General features: G+C 41.1%; 1 protein-coding gene across 1 annotated transcript in view; it reads left to right on the top strand.

The window, feature by feature from the left end:
- The window catches only part of LOC108146784 (formin-J), a 32,371-nt gene that overhangs the window by 5,958 nt on the left and 5,635 nt on the right, over positions 1-20,778 (top strand). The window contains exons 2-6 of the mRNA XM_017272948.2: positions 11,450-11,863; positions 12,262-12,436; positions 16,319-16,352; positions 19,025-19,172; positions 19,715-20,739. Coding sequence (XP_017128437.1) covers positions 11,681-11,863; positions 12,262-12,436; positions 16,319-16,352; positions 19,025-19,172; positions 19,715-20,739 — 1,565 coding nt within the window. The 5' untranslated portion in view covers positions 11,450-11,680. The remainder of the gene's footprint in view (positions 1-11,449; positions 11,864-12,261; positions 12,437-16,318; positions 16,353-19,024; positions 19,173-19,714; positions 20,740-20,778) is intronic.

Raw genomic sequence — 20,778 nt, 5'->3', positions numbered from 1 at the left:
TTGCATAATACATTTCGTAGCAATGATCAATGGGCAAGGGTGTAGCCGACTTCGCTGTGCCGCGCATTGCTAATTCAGCTCATTTGTTTTTGCCTACTTCTGAAATAATAAAACATTACCCTCGAACACGAGCATAAATATTTATTCGATTCGCCGAGGATGGAACGACATATGGCAGGCATGGCTTTTGTCGCAGATTTTTGCTCAAGGTCGCTGGATATATTCTGGGAACATCTGAGCAGTTGCGGATTCTTATTAAATTTTTGTTAATTTACGAGCAGCACTCGATTGAAAGCGGAAATTCTTGGCTAATCACCGCATAAGTTAGATCTGCGACTGGCTTACAAAATAAACAGCTCTGGTCGGCTAATCCCCAGTCAAGTCGAGTCAAGTGCCGCCCTGGGGATTTGTTTTGTATTTTGTATTTGGTGCTGCTCTCTGCGAGCAAAGTGTTTTTCGACGGCGCCTTTGGGTTTGTTTGTCTGAGCTGCGGTTGCCGTTGCGGTTTCCAACTGCCAACTGCCGCCTCTAAATTCTATTAAGGCCCGAAATCTGCTATTGATTTGCATCTATACGAGCGAGTGGATTGCCGGGCTCTTAAGTTTGGCATTTGCGGGAACTTGTTTCACCTACATTGTTTTACGTTTCCGCAGCTGCGTGTGCGGCTGAAAGTATATCTGTATCTTTGTATCTTGGTCTCTGCCGGCTGTTCTGCCAACTTGCTGTTCTATCCACTGAGAGAAAAGCGTTCTTAAAATCAGATTTTGATCTGGAAGTCTGGATTAAATGGCTTATAATTAATTAATAACTAAAAATTTGGTATGACTTAGATATGTAAAAAATAACCAATCAGATTATATTTGATTATAGAAATGGTAAATTAAGAGCATACTAAGACGTTAAGATAATTATTCATATCTCTTTGAAGAGTATAATGTTTTCGAACAAAATGGTAAAAATAATTATTTTTAAATAGTAAAAAATATTATTATAATTATATAATATTATATTATTATATTATATACCAAGGTGGCCCAAAACAGCCCATCGGTCCAAGGTTCGTCGGAAGAAGCTCGATTGAACTTTGCGACCAAAGCGAAAATCCCGGACCAAAGCTGAAGATTTTTGTTGTCATTATTTCGTGGGCCCATCAAAACACGGCCGAAGCCAATTACAAACCGATCAATCACATCGATCGTCTCCAAATGAGGCGGACCTTAGACCCCGACCCCGAAACGCATGTAACTGTGGCCCCCGACGCTGCAACGGTAAATTATAGTAATTTATGCGACTCGCACATTACAATAACTCAAATAATAACAGCACGGCCGTGGCTAATAAAGTGCTCGCCACTCGAAAAAGTGCGTAAACGCTGCCCAGCCATAAATCGCCGAGTGGGAGACAAAGCAGAATGGCACTGCCAATGGCAATGCCAATGTTCCGAGAGGTGATGGTGAGCGCTGGGATAAGTCTTTTCGTGGGGATTGGCGGGGCTTGCTCAGACGGCAACGACTCATAAATTCATTTGTTTTCATTAAGCAACAGTGTGCTGACTGGAGGAGAGGGGGATGGAAAGGGGTAGGCCATCCGACAGGAAGGAAACAAGCTATCGAAACGTGAATGCTCTTCAAGTCGTGGGTGGGTAATTTTTGCAGCACTTCAAACGCTGTCCAAACTTTGTCGATTTGTTTACTTAGGCCATTGTCTATAAGCGAACATGTGAATAATAGCATTAAGACTTAATTTTTGTGCATAAACAATTGGAAAAGAAGTAATTGTGGTATATTAGTTATTGCTAGAAAAGAGAGTTGATTAGGAATGAAGATTATTATTGAAATTATCGGGAGTATCAATAGGTTAATAAGACATAATGTTACAAAATCTTTTCAAAAATTTTTTTTGGAAAATTAATTTGAAATTAAATTACAATATTCATTATTCATTCATATGCATTGCCATTAGCACTTAAAGGTTTAATATTTCCATTAAATGTTGCAATATTTGTAAGCCATATATCCAAATTTGACAGTTACTTCTTTATAAAATGAAATATTTTTTTTTATAGTTTTATCATGTTTTATAATAGTCTTTTAAATGGGTTCATAACTTATCTATTCGATTGTGCAGCTGCATTATGAAGTAATAGTAGTATAAGTCTACTAAGAATTCATAACGATAGTGTTGGCTAGAAATTTTTAGGTCAGCATAGCCAAAGAGAGGCAGTGTGGACTTGGCCAGCTGCTGTTTGGCCAGACATTAAGTTTGCCTGGCACGTATGCGGATGTCCGTGCTCAATACCCATCCCAAATCCATGCCCAATCCCAGTTCCCATACCGTTTCGATTATCGGATGGCAAAACTCCCTCCAAAAGTAGTTAAGCACGCTGGATGGGCGTGCAATGCTCTTGAGTTTTTTGGGAGATGGGGGTAAAAAGCCTAGCCTGGGGGTCTGAGACCAAGTTGAACGACGCCTATCGAGCGTATGTGCTTTGTCAAATTGAAATTATGCACAGCTGATACAGCTGATATAGTTGATCCTCAGCCAGACAGATGGAGAGATCACACACTCGCTTATGTAATTGGAAATGCGCCTGGGGATCGAAAGGGGATTGAAGTAGGAGCAGGAGCACGAGCAGGGAATTGGATTGGAAGCGTCAAACCAAACGCTGACAATTGCAGACAGCTAATAACTTAGACGGGCAACGAGCGATGAGCGATGGGAAATAGCTCTGCCAGACGATCTGCTCATGCAGACACTTCCTCGAGAGCCAGGGATCCCGATCCCAATCCCGATCCCGGCTAGTCATGTAACCGCTTAAAAATAATTTGCACAAATAAATCAAAGTCATAAAAAGCACGGAGCTTGGAGCAGTGAAGATCAGCCGATCGGCGGTGATCACCACTCTCCAACACTCTCCACCACTCGCCATCACTCCACGCCAATCCAATCCAATGGCAATCCAATCGCAAAAATGTTGCAATGCCTAATGTTGCTGATTTTGCTTTTGCTATCGCATAAAAGAATTTAATGAAATTTAATGAAAAGCTACGCGATCGCAGACACGACCGCTACATTTGCACTTTGTTGCAATCGCTGGCGATGTCTGCTGTGAATATGAATTTGTCTCTAGGACATTTTCGCAATTAATTGAATTATCGTCGTGAATGGCAAAAAGCAAAAAGGCAAAAAAAAAAAAACAAAAAGGCAAAAAGGCATCCAAAGATCGATCGTTGGGGTGCAATCAAATGCGATCCGTGCGATCGCCAGATCGGCAGTCATGTGTTGTCTGTTCATACATATCTTTTATGGCATTTTGGATTGCGGTTGCAAGTTGTTGTTGTTGTTTGCTCGGTTGCAACTTTGCAAGAATATGGCATTAGCATGGTAAACCGATCGACGGGGTGTGGCTGTTGCACTGCCAGTAGAATTGCGACGGCGATGGCGAATCACTTGCCACAAACCACAGGCCGCACTGTAAGGTTAAAGCCAACCCGACAAGCTATTAAAATCAGCCACGCTCCATTAGAGCCACGATGCTGGCAGCGCTGTCAGCGTCATTTACGCCTAATTAAACAAATTATTGCATGTTTGATGCTCAGAGCGCTGCAAGTGGCAGCGTAAATTGCCTTTGATTCGGATCGAGCAAACGCCGTGTGGCCCATGCCACGAAATCTCACAATGAAATCTTAATTGTGAGACAATGGCCGCAGCCCAGCTAAAGCGTTTGCTATTTTTATAAATAGCCCAAAGCGAGCCAAACGCCACGAAGACAATGCAACAAAAAAGTAAAGTTAATGCTGGCAAATATCAGGTTACAAGTAACTTACAAGTTCAACAATGAGCTGTAAATTGTGAGTGGATCGTGGCGAATATGGGATACACTCATGGCTTAACTGGGTACATTTTTTTCAAGTTGGTAATAATTTGCATAGCCTTATCAGTGAAAATATAAATATAAAAATTCCTTATTCACTCAAGAACTTTTTAAAATATCTTCAACAGTATAATATGATGTTATGTAAACTAATTGGTGGACAGATTTAACTATTTTTCTTGGTAAATAATGGCAAAATGACTGCCGTTTTGGTAAAACTTTTCCGCCTCTGTCACTGCCATTCAGTGGTAAACAACAAAGGCAAACCAACGGCGCTGTGGGCGATGCGGCTGCTTGGAGATCTGTGGATGCACGGGTAGTATCTCTTTTTCAGCTGCCTCATGGGCTGCCCAATCTGTCTCGGTCTGTGCCCTAAAAAACAACAACAAAAACAACGACCGCCAAACATTGACCAACGAATTCGCCAGTCACGTGGTGTGGCCTGTGCCGCACAAGAAATGGGAGCAATCCACGCTTGTTTTATATTTACGATTATGTATTTATTTTGATGTCCAATGCAATGTAGTTCAAGTTCGAGTTGGCGCTGTGAAGATCGTTGGGCTTGGGATTTAAGCTTGCGAATCGTGGAATTGCGCAATGGCAGCAGCAACATATGGGGCCGAAAGGTAAAAGTAACGAAGGTGCCTGGGCTGGCCTTTAATCTCCGCATGGTTATAGAACTGATTGTCTGTCTGTCAGAACAGCGCTTTTCACGCTTGTCACCTGATATCTTTTTTCCCCCTTCGACACTTAATTTATGCAGTCAGTGCGAGCTTTGTTTAACTTTGCTATTCTAGCGATAGTCCACTGCAGCTGCTCGGGATAGATCTGCAAAATGTTGAACTTACATAAATGGCAACTTGTTGCCTAACATTAAACGTAGTTTGTTGCAGGGAAAACAAAACTGTAAATAAATCTAAGAAAATGTTTAATTCAATTTTATTAAATTGGTATCATGTCTAAGATATATGAGTAATTATTATTAAATATATAAATTTAAATTCTAAAATGATGAAAGATAAACCTCCTTATGACTACTAAAATGCAATCTAATATACTTTCAAATTTAAACAAAATTTCATTAAAAAAATATATTAGTTTGCTTAATTTCTACCAATGTAGTTTATCATTTCAATTGATGACGATGAATTTCTCCCTCTGTGACTCATTGCCGCCATTTGTGGGCGATCCAATGACAAACAGACTTAGAAATATAGAGGCGATAAACTCGCCTAATCTCGCAGGCTAAATATAGTAACAAGATATATCGATAATCCATGTATGATGTACGAGTGTTCATGCGGAAGTTCGAGCTCAGATGCCGCAAACCACAAAAACTATGAGCTGCGATCCAAACAAATGTTTGTGAAGGACAAATACAGATACCACGCAAAAGTAACAAAGTAAAAAGTAGAAAAAACTGTGGCAAGAATCACACCCAAATCGCAGCATAACCAACCAGCTGAGCTGCTCCCCAAAAGCCAAGAAGCTGACTAATCATTTAAGCGCGAGTTTGGACTCTATGAATGAAGTGAGGAAAACAATTCCAGCCCACACACAGAGACTATTTTGTTGGAAGCTGAGAAAAAGAGCTGAAAGCCTGAAAAGCTGAAAACTTGAAATGCGGCAGCGGCGGCAACTGAAACCACAAGTCAATGTCAAAGCGGTGGCAGCAGCATCCAAATTCATCCGAGCGGCATATGCAGCACATACTAGCATGCATATGGCCCACACTTTTCAAATGAATCAGAGATGCACAGGAAAAAATATTGATTTAAAAAGCCATATGAATATACTGGATTTCCTTAAGTTTCAGTAGGTTAAACATTGAAAATGTTCTGCAACACAGTTTCATTTTAAATATATCAACATAAACTCCAATTAGATCTCAATTTTATTTGCTGTGTATCCATTTGAGTTTGAGCCAGAGTATGTAGGTTTCCGTGGCTCACTTCTTTTGTGTGCCTTACGCTTTGTGCTTATTGTTTGGAGCTTTGTGTCTGTCTGTTTGAACTTTTGTATTTTGACAATTCAAAGTTAAGGTCAACAAGGGATTTTAAATGCTGCAGCGGTGCATTGAACCTTTTTGGCAAGCGATCTCAGCATAATTAGCGCATTGTCGATTGGCCCTGAGAGCCAACCAGTCGGGTAATTTTATTCAAATCTTTTTTTGGGGCACTCAAGTGGACATGGACCACTTTACACGTACATTTGTTGTTTGTCTCACATTTTGTTATTATTTTTGGTGTTGGGCACCTGTAAATGCGGCCAAACTTGTTGCATGTTTTTTCGGGTGGCTGTGCTGTCATAAGTGCATAAGTTTTATGCACTTTGGTGGCCGTAGAATTTCCAGCACCTGGAACCAGCGACCAGCTGCATGCAAACAGTCGAAATCCATGACCCACCATAAAGTAAAACTTTCGCTTTTCCATTGTGTAAATAAGCGTGAAAATTGCCCATTAGCGCCTTATATTTTATAGGCTTACAACAGCCCAGACCCAATTTCTGATACGGACAACCAACCTGTTCGCTTCGTTTTCACACTTCGCGGCGCTTGCGCAAAGTCCCCCCAAAACTCGAAAACGAAAGCCCTAAAACAATAGAAAATTTTCCAATGAAGCGGCTTTTGACACATTCGATGGGTTTTTCATAAGGTTCCAAGTGCACGGCTCCGTCATTGCCAGTTGAGTCTACTTAACCCGAAAGTCTGTGGGACTGTTCATAAATTCTCATCAATGGCACACAGAGTTGGGGGAGTTCCCCAGTGTTTATACCCGAAACTATGACACTGCCCGCGTTTGCTGTCAGATGTCAACTAGCGCCACGCGGCGAACTCAATGAAGCCCAATCAAGAAAGTCACGGATAATCTCCCTTTTTTAAATGAGAAGAGGGGCCTCAGAAAGAATAGATATTAATAGAAATATAACATTTAATTTTGAGAATGAGAGATTACTTTCATGGCTTGCTTTTTTATTTTAAAGTAATATGTACAGTTCCAAAAAGGCAATTGCAATGCAAAGATATTTGTTAACAAAATTAAACATAAATAAAACATAAACACAATTGATGAAAACATGTAAAATTAAAACAAGTCAGAGTAAACAAAAATCTTTTAAACAAGTAACTAAAAAAACTTTATATAAGTGCTGACGAGTAAAAGGCGTCAAATTCTTACATTTCTGTATGGCAGATATTCCACTTCAGCTACTTATCTATGATATATACTTAAATATACATAATACAAAATAACAAAAATATATCCAAATTATTTTCATAAGGTACTAAATAAGTTCCAAAAATAAGTACACGATTGTTTCCTCAGTAAATATTTTTATTATTACAAGGTATTAGATTGTTATCTTTAAAGTCAGTGAAGAAGATATTTCTGGTGGATTACAAAATTTTCAAAATCATCCACGCTACTTCTCAATCTCTAGCCAAATAGAATTATTTAGTTTTAAATGAGCTCTGCTGGCTGTGGGGTCTTTGTGGCTTTGCGGTCGACTTTTGTCGTAGTGGTCATCATCGAAATGCAAAACCTACGCACTATTTTACTAATTTTTCGTCTGTTTTCTGGTCCCGTGGGCTGCATTTTATTTATTTTCGTAGTCAAATGTTCTTTGTTGACCATACAATACACATGAACGAAATCATTAAAGTTATTTGCTTTGTTGTGGCTCTTGAATTTGGCTGCTGAACGCCCACAAGGAAATGAATCTGAATCTGAATCTGAAGTGGATGAGGTTGTCCAGTTTCCCAGTTGGCCAGCTGGTTTCAGCAGCTGGAGCTGTGATTACCTTACCTTACTGGCTAATTGACGAATTAAGTCAAGTAAGTGCAAATGAGGCGTACTCGGCCACGCCCTAATTGCTCAATTTGCAACGCCTTCGAGTTGCTGCGGCGACCTTCATCGCGTCTGCCACTTAAACTTGACATATAACCGAAAATGTGCAAAGGCAGTGCATCCTTTAAAATTATGGTACAGCTCACGAGTGCCTTGCACTTTTTCGCCTCATGAATGAGTCGCATTGAATTGAAAATGGCAAAATCACAATTTATATATATATATATATATATATATATATAAATGTGTAAAGGCTATAAAATGTATCCCAATTTCAAGTACGCGGCTTCTCAGCTTGGAGTTTCGTATTTTTAGCTCATATTGGAAACACATCGCCGCGACAACAACAACAATCGGCAGTGCCACATGGAGCTGTAAAGATGTTTTTACCGATTTTAGAAGTCATAAGGTCAATGCTGAGCGCCAAGATCGTGTTTTGATTGCAACTCGCAGCCGGAGACATCGTTGCTGTTGCTGCTGTGCTGCGATGTTGCTGCTGCTGCTGCTGCTGCTGGCATCGTCTGCTGTCAAGTGTTATGAGTCGTTCTGTCTTCTCTGAAACCCCAAGTCTGTTTTTGTTTTTCCGTTTCTCATTTTCTCAAATCGAAAGCTGCAACAAAGCGTCTGCTCTGTTTTTAATTCGGTTCCCAGACACATTCTCACAGTTTTGTGGGATTTGTTGATAAGGAGGCAGCGCATTTAATAAACAACTCAATGGAAGTTGCTCAAACACAGATTAAACACTAAGAACCAAGAGATCAAGGTGTTCACTGGGATGACAGGAATAAATAGTGCTATTAGCCTAATGATACTCTTCCATTTTCGTAGCACTTCTACTTATCAGCGGCATTTACTATTAAGTGCAAAACACTTTTCTCAATGGCTGTTTGTTTTATTTTTTATGTTTATTTATTTTGTGTGCTTTTGTGTACACATCAACATGCAAATTCAATGCGACGATGACGGCTGCCTGCAGCCATAAAAATTCAATAAAAATTTATGAAAACTGTGCAGTCGGAAAGCAGCAGCAGTTGCTTTCAGATTAGAGCCGTGCGGACACACCCGTTAACAAATGTTGATAGAAAAACCCAGAGACGACCACTTTGTTCGACTGCAACAGCACCAGCAGCTTCATTTGCTACGATTTGTTACAGGTGTCGGAGGGAGCAGAAAATAAATATCAGAAAATAAATATATATATATATATGGAACGACCTTGCGCCTATTGCAACACATAAGTGCCGCTGCTACGGTAGTCGATCTTCAGCTGTTTACATTCGTAAGCGCTTGTCTTGATTTTTCTTCATCTAAAGTTGGTCAAGTGTCCTAGTGTCTGACAGACTCAATTTTCCTGCCGATGAGCAGGAAATCACCTGCCCAACCCAGATTGCTTACATCCAAAGCCCAGCCCAGAAAACATGCACTTTGCACAACATTTAATCACATTTAGCCATTCGGCATACGCCCCGCAGGCAACAGCATAATTTATACAACAATATTATAATGTCGCGAGACGAGAGACATTGAAAACGATCGAGTGGCCCGGAGACTTTTGAAATTCATGAGTTATTACTTGCACTTTAACGTGGCTGGGAGCGAGGCGATGACGACGGAAATATTTCCACAATAGCGGCGCGGGGCGGGCAATTTGTGGGCATTGGGTATTGGGCATTGGGCTTTGGGTTGACATTTTATGGACGACGCCAGTGAGTCGCCACCTGTCCGCTGAAGGAGGCAAGTCATTTGCGCCTGTCAACGCCCAAAAAAAGGTTTTTGTCTCGGCTCCGTGGATATACGTACACAAGATAAATGGGCAACCGAGATCTGGGGTTTCAGTCAAATTCTAATTAGGCGCTTAGTTATGGGCGGGTTCATTAACATTTCGGCTGGATCATTTCCACTCCGAACCCAATTCTCCAGCCAGCTTCCTTCGGAGCTTTTCAACAACTCAATTGGCTTTCACGTGGCTGCCGCTGCTGCTGTTTCGCAATAAATAGCAACAATAACGCGATGGTTGGGCTAATGGAACCAGTTTAGAGATAAGCATTATTAATTTATCGTCCTATCACTCTCGGATGTCGCGGGTGTTGTACTAAACTATCTAGAGCCCATTCGCAGCACACTTGGACTGTCCACACTAGGGCACAAAATTTTAAATAAACTAAGTTGGATTTAAATAATGGTTAAATATTTTATTCAATTGTGAATCTTCCCAAAAAATAATATGAAATTTAAGAATATTTATAAAACGGTTAATATTACTTGAAATTACTTTCGAAATAAACACATCTGCATTTAACAGTTTTGAAGTTATATTCCAATAAAGCTACATACACTTAACATAGGTATCAAAATTTAGATATTATCATTAAACTCATAAAACAAAGCTTCAAATTACTTTTAAAACTTGTTTCAACAAAATTCAAATAATAGTTATGTATATCAAAAATTAGATCTTTGTTATTTACCAATAAAGTCATGTAATACAATATAAATAGAAACAACCAATTATACCACTCGCTAAACCAAGGCAAATATTTACTTTTCTTACCAAACCCTATAATATTTAATCGTATCATTAATCTGTTTCACTTCACAAGGGACTGGCAAAATTCCCAGTTTTCTATCGACTGGATCGAAACAAACAAAAAATACACTTAAGTCTTTAAAGAGCGAAATTTACATAGTTAAGCTATGAGATTACTATCATTCGCTAATTGGTAAAGCTCATAGCCCAGTTGTGTGACACAGTGTAGATCTACATTCGAAGTAGAAGTCCCAATGAGAAAGCCAAGCTGAGAACGAGATACAGAGTGGCAAATGTATCTGTGCTTCGATTGAGAACTTGTTTTTTGTTTTTCTCCAGAGAATTCACCATCCACTCGAGAGTCCGGGCACTTTGCGGGAATTATCGGAAATATCATGTTAAGTGACGACCGACAATAAGGCATATCGCAAGGATGTCACTTTGTGATGTCTGTCCATTAATCTGAAATCGTTGTATGTGATTTCATTAGCGCCGCCGCCTCAGAACGTCAAATGCGACGATCCCACAGCCTTTTCAAAAAGTCAACTCAATAAGCCAAGCAAAACAATAGCAACAATGGCAATAACATGAGCATTTAGCGCACACACAAATTATAATTTCAAATAACGCAAAGTGCCACTCGAGATCGGAGCTCTTAACAAAAATGTTAAGCATTTTATCGGCGTTTTTTGTATTTTTAATGAAAAATCGCATTTTAATATGCGGGCTCCTAAATGACAGACTTTGTCGGCAGTTTAGACGGCGACTAATCGAAAGTATCGACTGCGTCGAGTGTAAACAAATTAACGAGATCGTTTGCTGGTAATTGAGATGCCGATGCCGATCTAGAAGGCGGAACCCGCCGCCATTGCCAAAGGTTGCCTTTGATCGTGCCTCCTAAGCCAAAAAAGTAATCCTAAAAACGAAAATCGAAAACTGAAAAAAATTCCAAATCTGTTACGCCCCTTTGGCATTTCTCGTCGGGCCAAATTAATTTATGACAATTGCGGCCCGAGGCCTAGAGAACCGATCGTAAATTAATTAAATCGGTATTTGTTGAGGGGCAGGGGACTATTTGGTCTGCAATAGCCAGAAGATATGGAACAACGCGTGACAGGGCGACAATTGAAGGGCCCCCAAATGCAATCACAGCTTGAACCCGTTTACTAACTGAATTTTCCGATTTTCCCCCGTTTATTTCAGATTCTGAGCACGAGGAGCGTTCGTTCGGAATGACGTGAACTACTGCTTAGATATTCCATGCGAGAAGAGAAACCTTTGCAACTGACCGCCCCAATCGATCGTCTCGCCTCGATTCGATCCGATTGCCCCCGAAAAGTGTCCGCTTTGGGGACGTGATCAGACCTTGATCAGGAGAAGATTTGCCTGCTCCCCCAAAAATAAGAAGTGGAATCCAAGCACTCCCCCGCCACCATGGACTCACGCATCGGCCTGGACTACATTGTCGAGAATCGTGACTACATTGCCAAGCTGGGCGCTGCCCTGGACACGCAGAACGCCACGGTCAAGAAGCAGGTCTTCGAGCTGCTCTCGGCGCTGTGCGCCTACAGCCCCGATGGCTACGCGCGTGCCATCGAAACCCTAGAATTTTACAAGGTGAGTGGGGGTTCTCTGAGGGACGTTACCTACTTATAACACAAAAAACGAGGGAAAATAAGTTTAAGACCAAATTTACACCACCTAAGTTTTAAACTGAGTTTTATGCCTGAAGTTTCCAATTATTTTAGATGATGAAATAGAGAATAAACTAGATAATAAACTTACACTTAGCTGCATTATTAGATGTGATTTTTTTGGTACACATAGATGATGCGTTTGTCGATGAAATGGATTAATGTTAAATTGTTAATTGTTTTCAAATATTTTTCTCAGATATTCAATATTAGATGTGTAAATTTATAATAATGGAGGATGCGTTTCATTCTTTAGTTTGATTATAAGTTGAACCCATCGAATTAAATAATCTTACACCTTAACCCCATTTTTTTTGACAGAATCTCAAGAAGCAGCGATACCGCTTCAAGATTGTCATCAACGAACTGGAGCTGTCGAGTGCCGCCGCCCAGCCGCCCCTGGATTACCAGGCCGCCCTGCTGGCCTTCATCAACTGCGTCATCATTTCGGCGGCCACTTTACAGGAGCGCATTCGCATTCGCAACGAATTTATAGGTGAGAATCGCTATTCCCATCATCTAAAAGCCAAAAAAAAAAAGAGTCATAACTCGCAACAGAGGAGATAAACCCGCAAAAGTCAACGGGTTGTTCCCCCTGCGATTGTTTTGTGCCATTGGTGCTGTCTTCGATTCCATTGATTTGATTGATGTGCCCGCTGATCCAGTGCCAGTGCCCTTGACCGTATGTGCCCGGCTGTCTCTTTGCTTCGGCCAATATATATATGCTTATATATCTATGCATACAGTATAGTATATATACTGTTTGCATGTCACCGGTTTTTAGGCAGCCACACCAGCAATAGCGACCCTCGGGGGCTACTCGTTGACTTGAGGTTAGATAATGATGGGTTCGAAGAGCCCAAAATGCCAAATCGCCTTTGTCGAGTAGCCGCGTAACCTTAGCACGTGCCGGCGATTTAGAGGCGCGTCTTTAAGCCAGTAATTGCTCGCGCCGAGTCATTTGAACTGGATCTGGGAAAATCGGTCAAACGAACAATGTTTACTTATTGCTGATTTATTAATTGTGGCGAAAAATTGTCGGGTCATTGATGACGTTTTGATTCCAAACAACGATTTCGAAAATTAAATCGCTTATTTGCCGGGTAACTGCAAGACTTTTTAACGCTTATTTACAACTTAATGACTCGTAAAACTGCCATTAAGAGGAGCGTTATTGCATTGTGCACTTATCTATATCATTGATCTTTGTTGATCTAATTTTGTATGTACATTATTATACATTGGTAATTTAAAAAGGTCAAGTAACTTTAAAGGTATTTATTATTTTTCAGACTTTCATCGTAATGATAATCCCAAAACAAAAACTAAAACAGTAAATTTGTCAAAGATTAATGGCAGTCATACAGTTTTATAACAAAGGGATTGATCTATGAAACGTGACTATTTTTTGGATGTATGACATAGATTTATGTAGATAATGTTGAACACCCAATCGTGTTTACACTTAGATTTTTAGTATATTCATACGTGCCACAAAACAATATCGTCCCTTTCATTTTATTTCTTATTCTGCAGATAAGTACCAAAAGCAGAATAAGCGCCCAATAAACAAAATGTACTTAATATATAACAAGACGTCTGTTGACAAACAAGGGACTCATTTACATTCTGTCAGCGGCAGATGCCACTCCCCCTTTCAGCAGTTGTTCAAAGTTCATGAACTGCCCTCGAACTCCACCAACCCTCCACTCGACCTCCATCTACTCTAGCCTTCTCCTTCCAATACAGTCGAATTTCAATAGATAGGGCACCATATTTTTACAGTTTTGTATTTAACGTTACATATAATTTTTTTTAATTTCCAAAATATTTTAAAAAGGTTTTATCATTTAATATTACTATTAAATTACAATTCAAACTAAATTAGAACGATTGGCTTAAATGTATTTACACACTATTTTCAAATATATTAAATAACTACGTTCAAAATATATTTAAAAAGAGATCAAAAGTTATGATAAAAAGCATAATATTTATCTTTATTATTTTATAAAAAATCACTAGTGACAGCAGTGGTGTAATTGTAGGCAAGTTCCACTGTACTTGGCAGTCGACAACCCGACTTTCTGACTTTGATTGAGCGCGGTTGTGCGTGCGTATTGGTTGTTGTTTCCGATGTTTCCTTCTGCGCAGACGCAGCACCACCAAAATGTGTTGCACTGAATCGCCTGGTGCACTTGCCTGAAAAACGAAGGGGGAAAACGAGGGGAAAAAGGCAGGGTAACTTTACCGAGAAGCGGCGTTTTTATTGTTCTTAATTAAAATAAATTGAGCTGCGCTTTTTCAGCATTACAGCAAGAACACAAGAGTGACAAAGCAAAGAAGTAGCAAGACAAATTCGAAATCTCAACGGCTCTGCGACAAAATGTAAGTCACGCCGTCAGCGCCCCCGTAAATTTTCGCCCAACTTCGATTCCAATCCCAAACCGATTCCTGGGGCATTCCTGAACGACACTTTTGACAAGCAACGGCCGCATTTTGTTTGGCAATGAAACAAAGTATTCAGTTTCAAGGCTGTTGGCCTGTTAGCCTGTTGGCCCGACTTTGACTTTGTCTTCGAGCCATTCAGTTTTTCTGCTGTGTTCCCTCTGTTTGGATTTCCAGGAACAACGCCCCGCAAATATTTGCATTTTTCAATTCAAAAACTCTGCGAGCCTCGCCGCTAATGCCACTTAAGTGCCCAATTATCGGTTCGAACTCGGAGTCATTTCCATTCTATAGTATACCGACCATACAGCATACAACCATCATATCTGCTGTATGTCATCTGTCAGGCTGGGAGGCATTTGCTTGGGCCTGATTTATGCCCCATGATTTTCCACTTTGGCACGCAACAGTTTTTCCCATAGTTGACCATAAATTTATTCGTTCAACTGTTTCGCTGGCAAAATTCAATTTCAATTGATTTATAAATCATCAACAGATTTACTGTATTGAGTGAAATATTTAAACCGTTTGCGAGAATTGATTTTCGAGCTGTTGAGTTGTTGAGTTTTTGAGTTCCTATGGCTGGCATGTTATTAAACAATTAATTGTGGACTTGGGCGTGTCCCCGATCTGAACTATTGTTCTGTAAATTCACATAAATTTGGCTGTAGGGCATAAATGGTCGAGCTTGAGCAATCGTCGATCGATATACCTATGCACAGAGCAAAAAAACAGAAGAATATTTAATATATATTACTGCCTATTTAAAACCTCATTTATAAATATTTATTTGGGTTGTGTATGAGTGTACCGATCAGTGATCTCTCTTTTTAGTTAAGATCTCTCAACTTCCGAATATCCAAAAAAAAAAACTAAGATCGGGACAAAGAAACTTTTACTATACACTCACACACAGAATCGCACACGCATTTTAATTGTACGCCTTTTATGGATTTCAATTTCAAACAAATAAAATGACAGCGGAGCGAAGTCGTAAAACGAAATTATGAACGTCAAGGCACCAAATAAGGCGGATCGAGGGGATCCGAGGGACATAGCACAGAAGCGACAACGACTTTCACGAGCTTTTCGTAATTAATTTTTTTTATTGTTATTATTATTATTTGTGTTTACAACACACGGATAGAAGTGTGCCTCTGTGTACGAGTGCATAAATTGATTGGTGAGTGCGCGAATAAAATCAAAAAGGCGAAAAAACGAGCTTGACCGGAAGTCGGTCGGGATTCATTGGACATTGGGCGGGCCTTAGTTGTACTTGCCACCTAAGGCTATCCCGCTGCTCCGGGGGGCAACGAATCATCTCTATATTACTCACAAGTAGGCAAGAAAATAACCTCATAGAGTTAAAAAAAAATTCTCTAAATACATACAAGAAAATAACATAAAGTTTTAAATAAAGTTCCTAAATACATTCTCCATGAATTAAGATTTTATAATTTTATATATCACAAGAATTACTTTTTTCAATAGTCTCCCATTAAAAATAATTTAAAATTGGGAAAAGCTTTTGTGAATGCATTTAAATTTTTTTGGTCAAAACAGTAGAAATTTAAAGTCCTTTAATTTATAATAACAGAAATATATAGATATGCTTGTATTTTATTTTTGGTAAATGTCATATTGTCATTATTTGTAAAAGCAATATTTCAAAAGTATAAGTACAAATGCCTAGGTTCATGGTCAAATTGTTTTCTTTTGTGTGTGAGCTTAAATTGGCTGGATGAAAGAAGTGCAACTTAATGGAGAATTTTTAAAGTCATATCGTAAAATTCATTTATGACTCTCAGAAAATAAAAAATGCCTTTAATAAAAATATGCCAATCAGAGGAATATATATAATTTATTTTCTTTTTTAAGTGTTCTTTTTCAACACCTACCTCAATTAATACTTTTCTCCTTTGTCTTGCAGGTCTCAAAGTTTTGCCGCTGCTCAATAACCTAAGGTGAGTTTTGTATTGTGTTGTGTTGAAGTGCAGCGATTAAGAGGACGCTCAATAAAAACCCAAAGACGAGACACTTTTAAGCACCCAGATTTGCTGAGGGCGTAGTTGTTATTCCGATTGGAGCGTGTGAAGACCGCTTGGGTAAAAAAACCCTGAAAGTCTCCCACAATCAAGCAAATGAGTATCACAAACAGTTTAACGATTGCCGTTTGCTGTTTGCTATTTTTATGCTTTATTCGAATCGGACGCACATTTAATTTGCATGCGACTACATGACGAGACGGCCAACAAGACAAGATCAAGGTATATGCTGATTTTCATTGGTTTTTTTTAACCATTTTCTGCACAAGGAGTGGGGGGAAATGGAGGCGAATCGCTTATGACCGCTGGAATGCTTGTCAAACACTCGTCAAAGTTGAGGAGATGTCCGTTTGGATGCCCGATGATCTCGGTCTTATGCAAATAATTTACGCCGCCTTCGAGTCAACCAATTAATTCAATATTTAATTAGTCAACAATAAATCAATTAGTCGGCCCCCCGTCTCTCCCTTTAAAAAACGAGTTTATTTATGGCCCTCTGGTTGACAAATTTGTGGCTCTCTGCTGTAGTCTGCCTCCAAAAACGAGGAAAACTAGCAAATTCAATTAATTTGAAATAGTTCAAGCCCAAAAGCGAACAATAACAAACAAGCTGTCCGCATTGGCAGATTCCTCAGCTTGTCAGTCGGAGCAGAGTTGACTAATTGATTGTCCCGGCCCATTTGTCTTGTGGCATTTTTTGTGTTTTTTTTTCTTCTGAGTGTGAGGACCCCCTTCAGTTCTATTGTTATTAAAATTTTAACGCGCACACATCAACGAAATGCGTAGTTTCTGGCGCTATTTAATTTATTTGGAATTTCGAATCGCCTTAAACGTTTTCATTCAGCCACGACGCGCTTTGATTTGAGACCGCCTTCGAGGGGCGAAAACCATTGAGATTCATTGGAGACTTGACTCTGCGTAGCTTGGAAGCTGCCCAGATGCTTTAAGCCGATTTTAATTGTTCTCCTCATAATGGATTCTAATCGAATCGAAATCCGAATCCAAGTTGTTTATCAGTCTGAGAAAGATGGATGTGTGCTAGTATCGAATTACCATCAAACTCATAAATGTCTGCTAAAAATAAACTCTAAAGTATCGCATTTCATGGGGATTATTAGAACCGTGTCAAGAATAGACATTTTCGATTGTTCAAGTATTTTTATGGGATGTCTGAGGAGTCGGAAATTTAATTGAAAATGTTTATATTGTCTTAACAACAAACCACTCCCACTTTGATATTTTACGAACATTTTTTCAATTTGCTTTTTTGTTAATAATAATACAGTCGCTTAACAAAAAATCAATATAAAATAAAAATACATGTTCCACTATATTTTTAAGTTTCAACTATTTTTTATTACATTTATGCCCCCAAATTGGCACCTTTAACTTCTTCGTACTTGTTAGTCGTTGGCTTCCGTTCAAATTTTTGTAATTTGGCGTTTTGGTTGCCCAATTTTCTCAGCCCCGCAAATAAGTCCCCGCAGTTCCCTAAAAACCGTAACGACTTCCGTGACGGACCGAAATAGAAACCGGTGGCCAGAAGGCAACAAAACAATGGAGCATCACGTGCCAATGTCCGGGTGTCCAATGTGCTCGATGGATGTTGACGAAGTTGCTCGACAAAGTACGAAAAAGAGGCCGCCTGCGGAAAACTCCTGCGCGCGCAGCACGTGGCAGCCAAAAACAACAAGGAGATTCGTATGGCTCCGAAGCTCTCCGTGGCGCCAAATCGTGTCCATAACTCAAAACAAAAAAAAAGAAAAACACATGAGTCGTGCCAGGCTGTCTCGTCCTCGTTATTGCCGTGCTGGCCGTTCTCTCGTTCGAACCGCAATAGCGATTTTGGCAAAGCAATTAAAAAGTGCCAGTGGCAGTGGCAGTGCCAGTTCGAGTCGTTGCATGGATATCAATTGTCTGGCCAAAAGCGGAGCTGCTGAGCAAGGACATTGCGCAAGGCTAACGATTTTGCACGCCGCATAAAATGGTGTGCCAGTAGGCAGAAGTTTTGACTATTTGATTGCCAAGGCTGTGCTGTACAGGCAGGCAACGTGGAGTCGTCAGCATCGCCTTCGCCGCCGTTGTCCCTCTCATCGGAATCCGCATCCGCGTCCTCGGCGACGTCATCCGGTTCCGCCTCCGCTTCCGCTTCCGTGACGCCATCGCCCGGACCATCGCCGTTGCACCTGCAGCGGCGGGTGACATTCTGCGGCTCGCTGTCCCGTTACAGCTGCGCCGCCTTGCAACTGGTGCAGAATCTCAAGTGAGTCTCCTTCAACTCTTCCCTGGCAGCCTCCGGCACTTACTCAATGTCAGCCGGGGAGTTTATCGATTCTGGCCAGCTTCAACTACTTGTAGACATCCCCTCCTCCCTCCCCCTCCCAAACCATCAGCCGTCAGCCATAAACATATCTTTATTTATTTATTTCCCATATATTGTAAATACTTGTGCATAAATAAGAAATCAATTACAAGGCAGTGAGAATTGTCAGCAGCATGCAAAACAAATTGCCAACTGCAAATGATTTGAATAATTAGAGCGGACAGAGCTTAACCCACTAATGCCCAATAACCTCATTGCCTCATTGCAGAAAAGTCGCACAAAGTGTGGGGGATATCATCGTACAATTGGACGTATTTGTGGAGCAGCAGGAATGCGACGAGGCCCAGAGCCTTCAGGCGCCCGATGGCATCAATCTCAGCTCGCATCTTGATGTCTTCTATGCGATTCTGCGACAGGTGAGTTTAAGGGCAACAGAGTGCAACAGAGCGTATGCGTTATTTCGGCTGGTATTGGTCAGAGAGTTACGTATACGCAAAGTGGCCATTAGGACTTGACCAAGGCTATGACCATGCAAATATTTCAAGGCCACAATTGAAATGCTAACGATGTCCACTAAGAACGTTTAATATTCATTTAACAGCTTCTGTAAAGTGAAGCATCTGAAAACATCATTATTATTATTTCAAAAATTGTATTTTAATTTAAATCAGGTTTTTATAATTAAACATTTTAGCTAATTGGTCAAAACAAATAACATCACTGACATATTTTTATATATTTTAAATATTTTTCTATTTTTACGGCAACTTTGAAACTGTTTTTAAATATATGATTAACACTTTTAACATTTGAGATGCTTAGCACAGTTTTTATAGATTTCAACGAGTTATTATAAATCGGAATAATTATTTTTATGTTTTGCGTTAGAATAAATATATATTTTTTAAATGTTTCATTTTATAAATCATGAAGTAAAAATATTTTGTAAATTTTACAGGTGGCTGATACGCCGCAGGAAGTGCCATTCCTCAACATTCTGCAGCACCTGCTGCGCATCGATCCCAAGGAGCCGGTCAGCGACATCATCTGGGACACCGCCGAGCGGCTGGTCCACCGTGCCACGCTCCTCGAAAGCCACGAGGATTCGGTGCGACTGCTGCGCACGCCCAGTAGCCAGAAGTTCGCCTGCCAGAGTTGTCGCGGCAGCGATGCCAGCAGCCCCACCCGCAAGCCCGCCCAGACGGCGGGGGGCGTGGCAGCCAAGGCGACGCCGCCCCCGCCCCCGCCACCAATGGCGCCCCTGGCACCCATTGCACCACCGCCCCCGCCTCCGCCGATAAATGGCCGAGCACCGCCCCCACCGCCACCGCCCATGATAAATGGTGGCGCCCTGCCCCCTCCACCGCCCCCGCCCTCGATGAAGATGGCCTCCCGCCCCAGGACACCGGATCCCTTGGCCGCGGAGACGGTGGCCACTGCCATACTGCTGCCCCAGCAGGACACGCCCGCCCCGAAGGCCAAGATGAAGACCATCAACTGGGGCAAGATTCCGCACAACAAGGTCCTGGGCAAGCAGAACATCTGGAGCATCGTGGCCAGCAACCACCAGGACAGTCCGATGCAGGACATCGACTGGAACGAGATGGAGGGGCTCTTCTGCCTGCAAACGGCCAGTGCCCAGGGATCCCCGAAGCTGGGACGGGATGGCAGTCGGGATGGTGCCAACGGATGCGACACTTTGGACCGCAAGGCGAAGAAGGAGAGCACGGAGATCACGCTGCTCGACGGCAAGCGGAGTCTCAATGTGAACATATTCCTCAAGCAGTTCCGCAGCAGCAACGACGACATCATCCAGTTGATCCGGCAGGGAGCCCACGAGGAGATCGGAGCGGAGCGGTTGAGGGGTCTGCTCAAGATTATGCCCGAGGTGGACGAGCTGGACATGCTGAAGGGCTTCAACGGCGACAAGGGACGACTGGGCAATGCCGAGAAGTTCCTGCTGCAGCTGCTGGAGGTGCCCAAGTGAGTGTGGATATTAATAGTATCAGTTTTAAAAAATGA

Source organism: Drosophila elegans, unplaced genomic scaffold (genome assembly GCF_018152505.1).
Source record: "Drosophila elegans isolate 14027-0461.03 unplaced genomic scaffold, ASM1815250v1 contig_208, whole genome shotgun sequence".
Lineage (NCBI taxonomy): Eukaryota > Metazoa > Arthropoda > Insecta > Diptera > Drosophilidae > Drosophila > Drosophila elegans.
The sequence above is the reverse complement of the archived record's forward strand: the minus strand, read 5'-3'. Positions and strand labels throughout refer to the sequence as shown.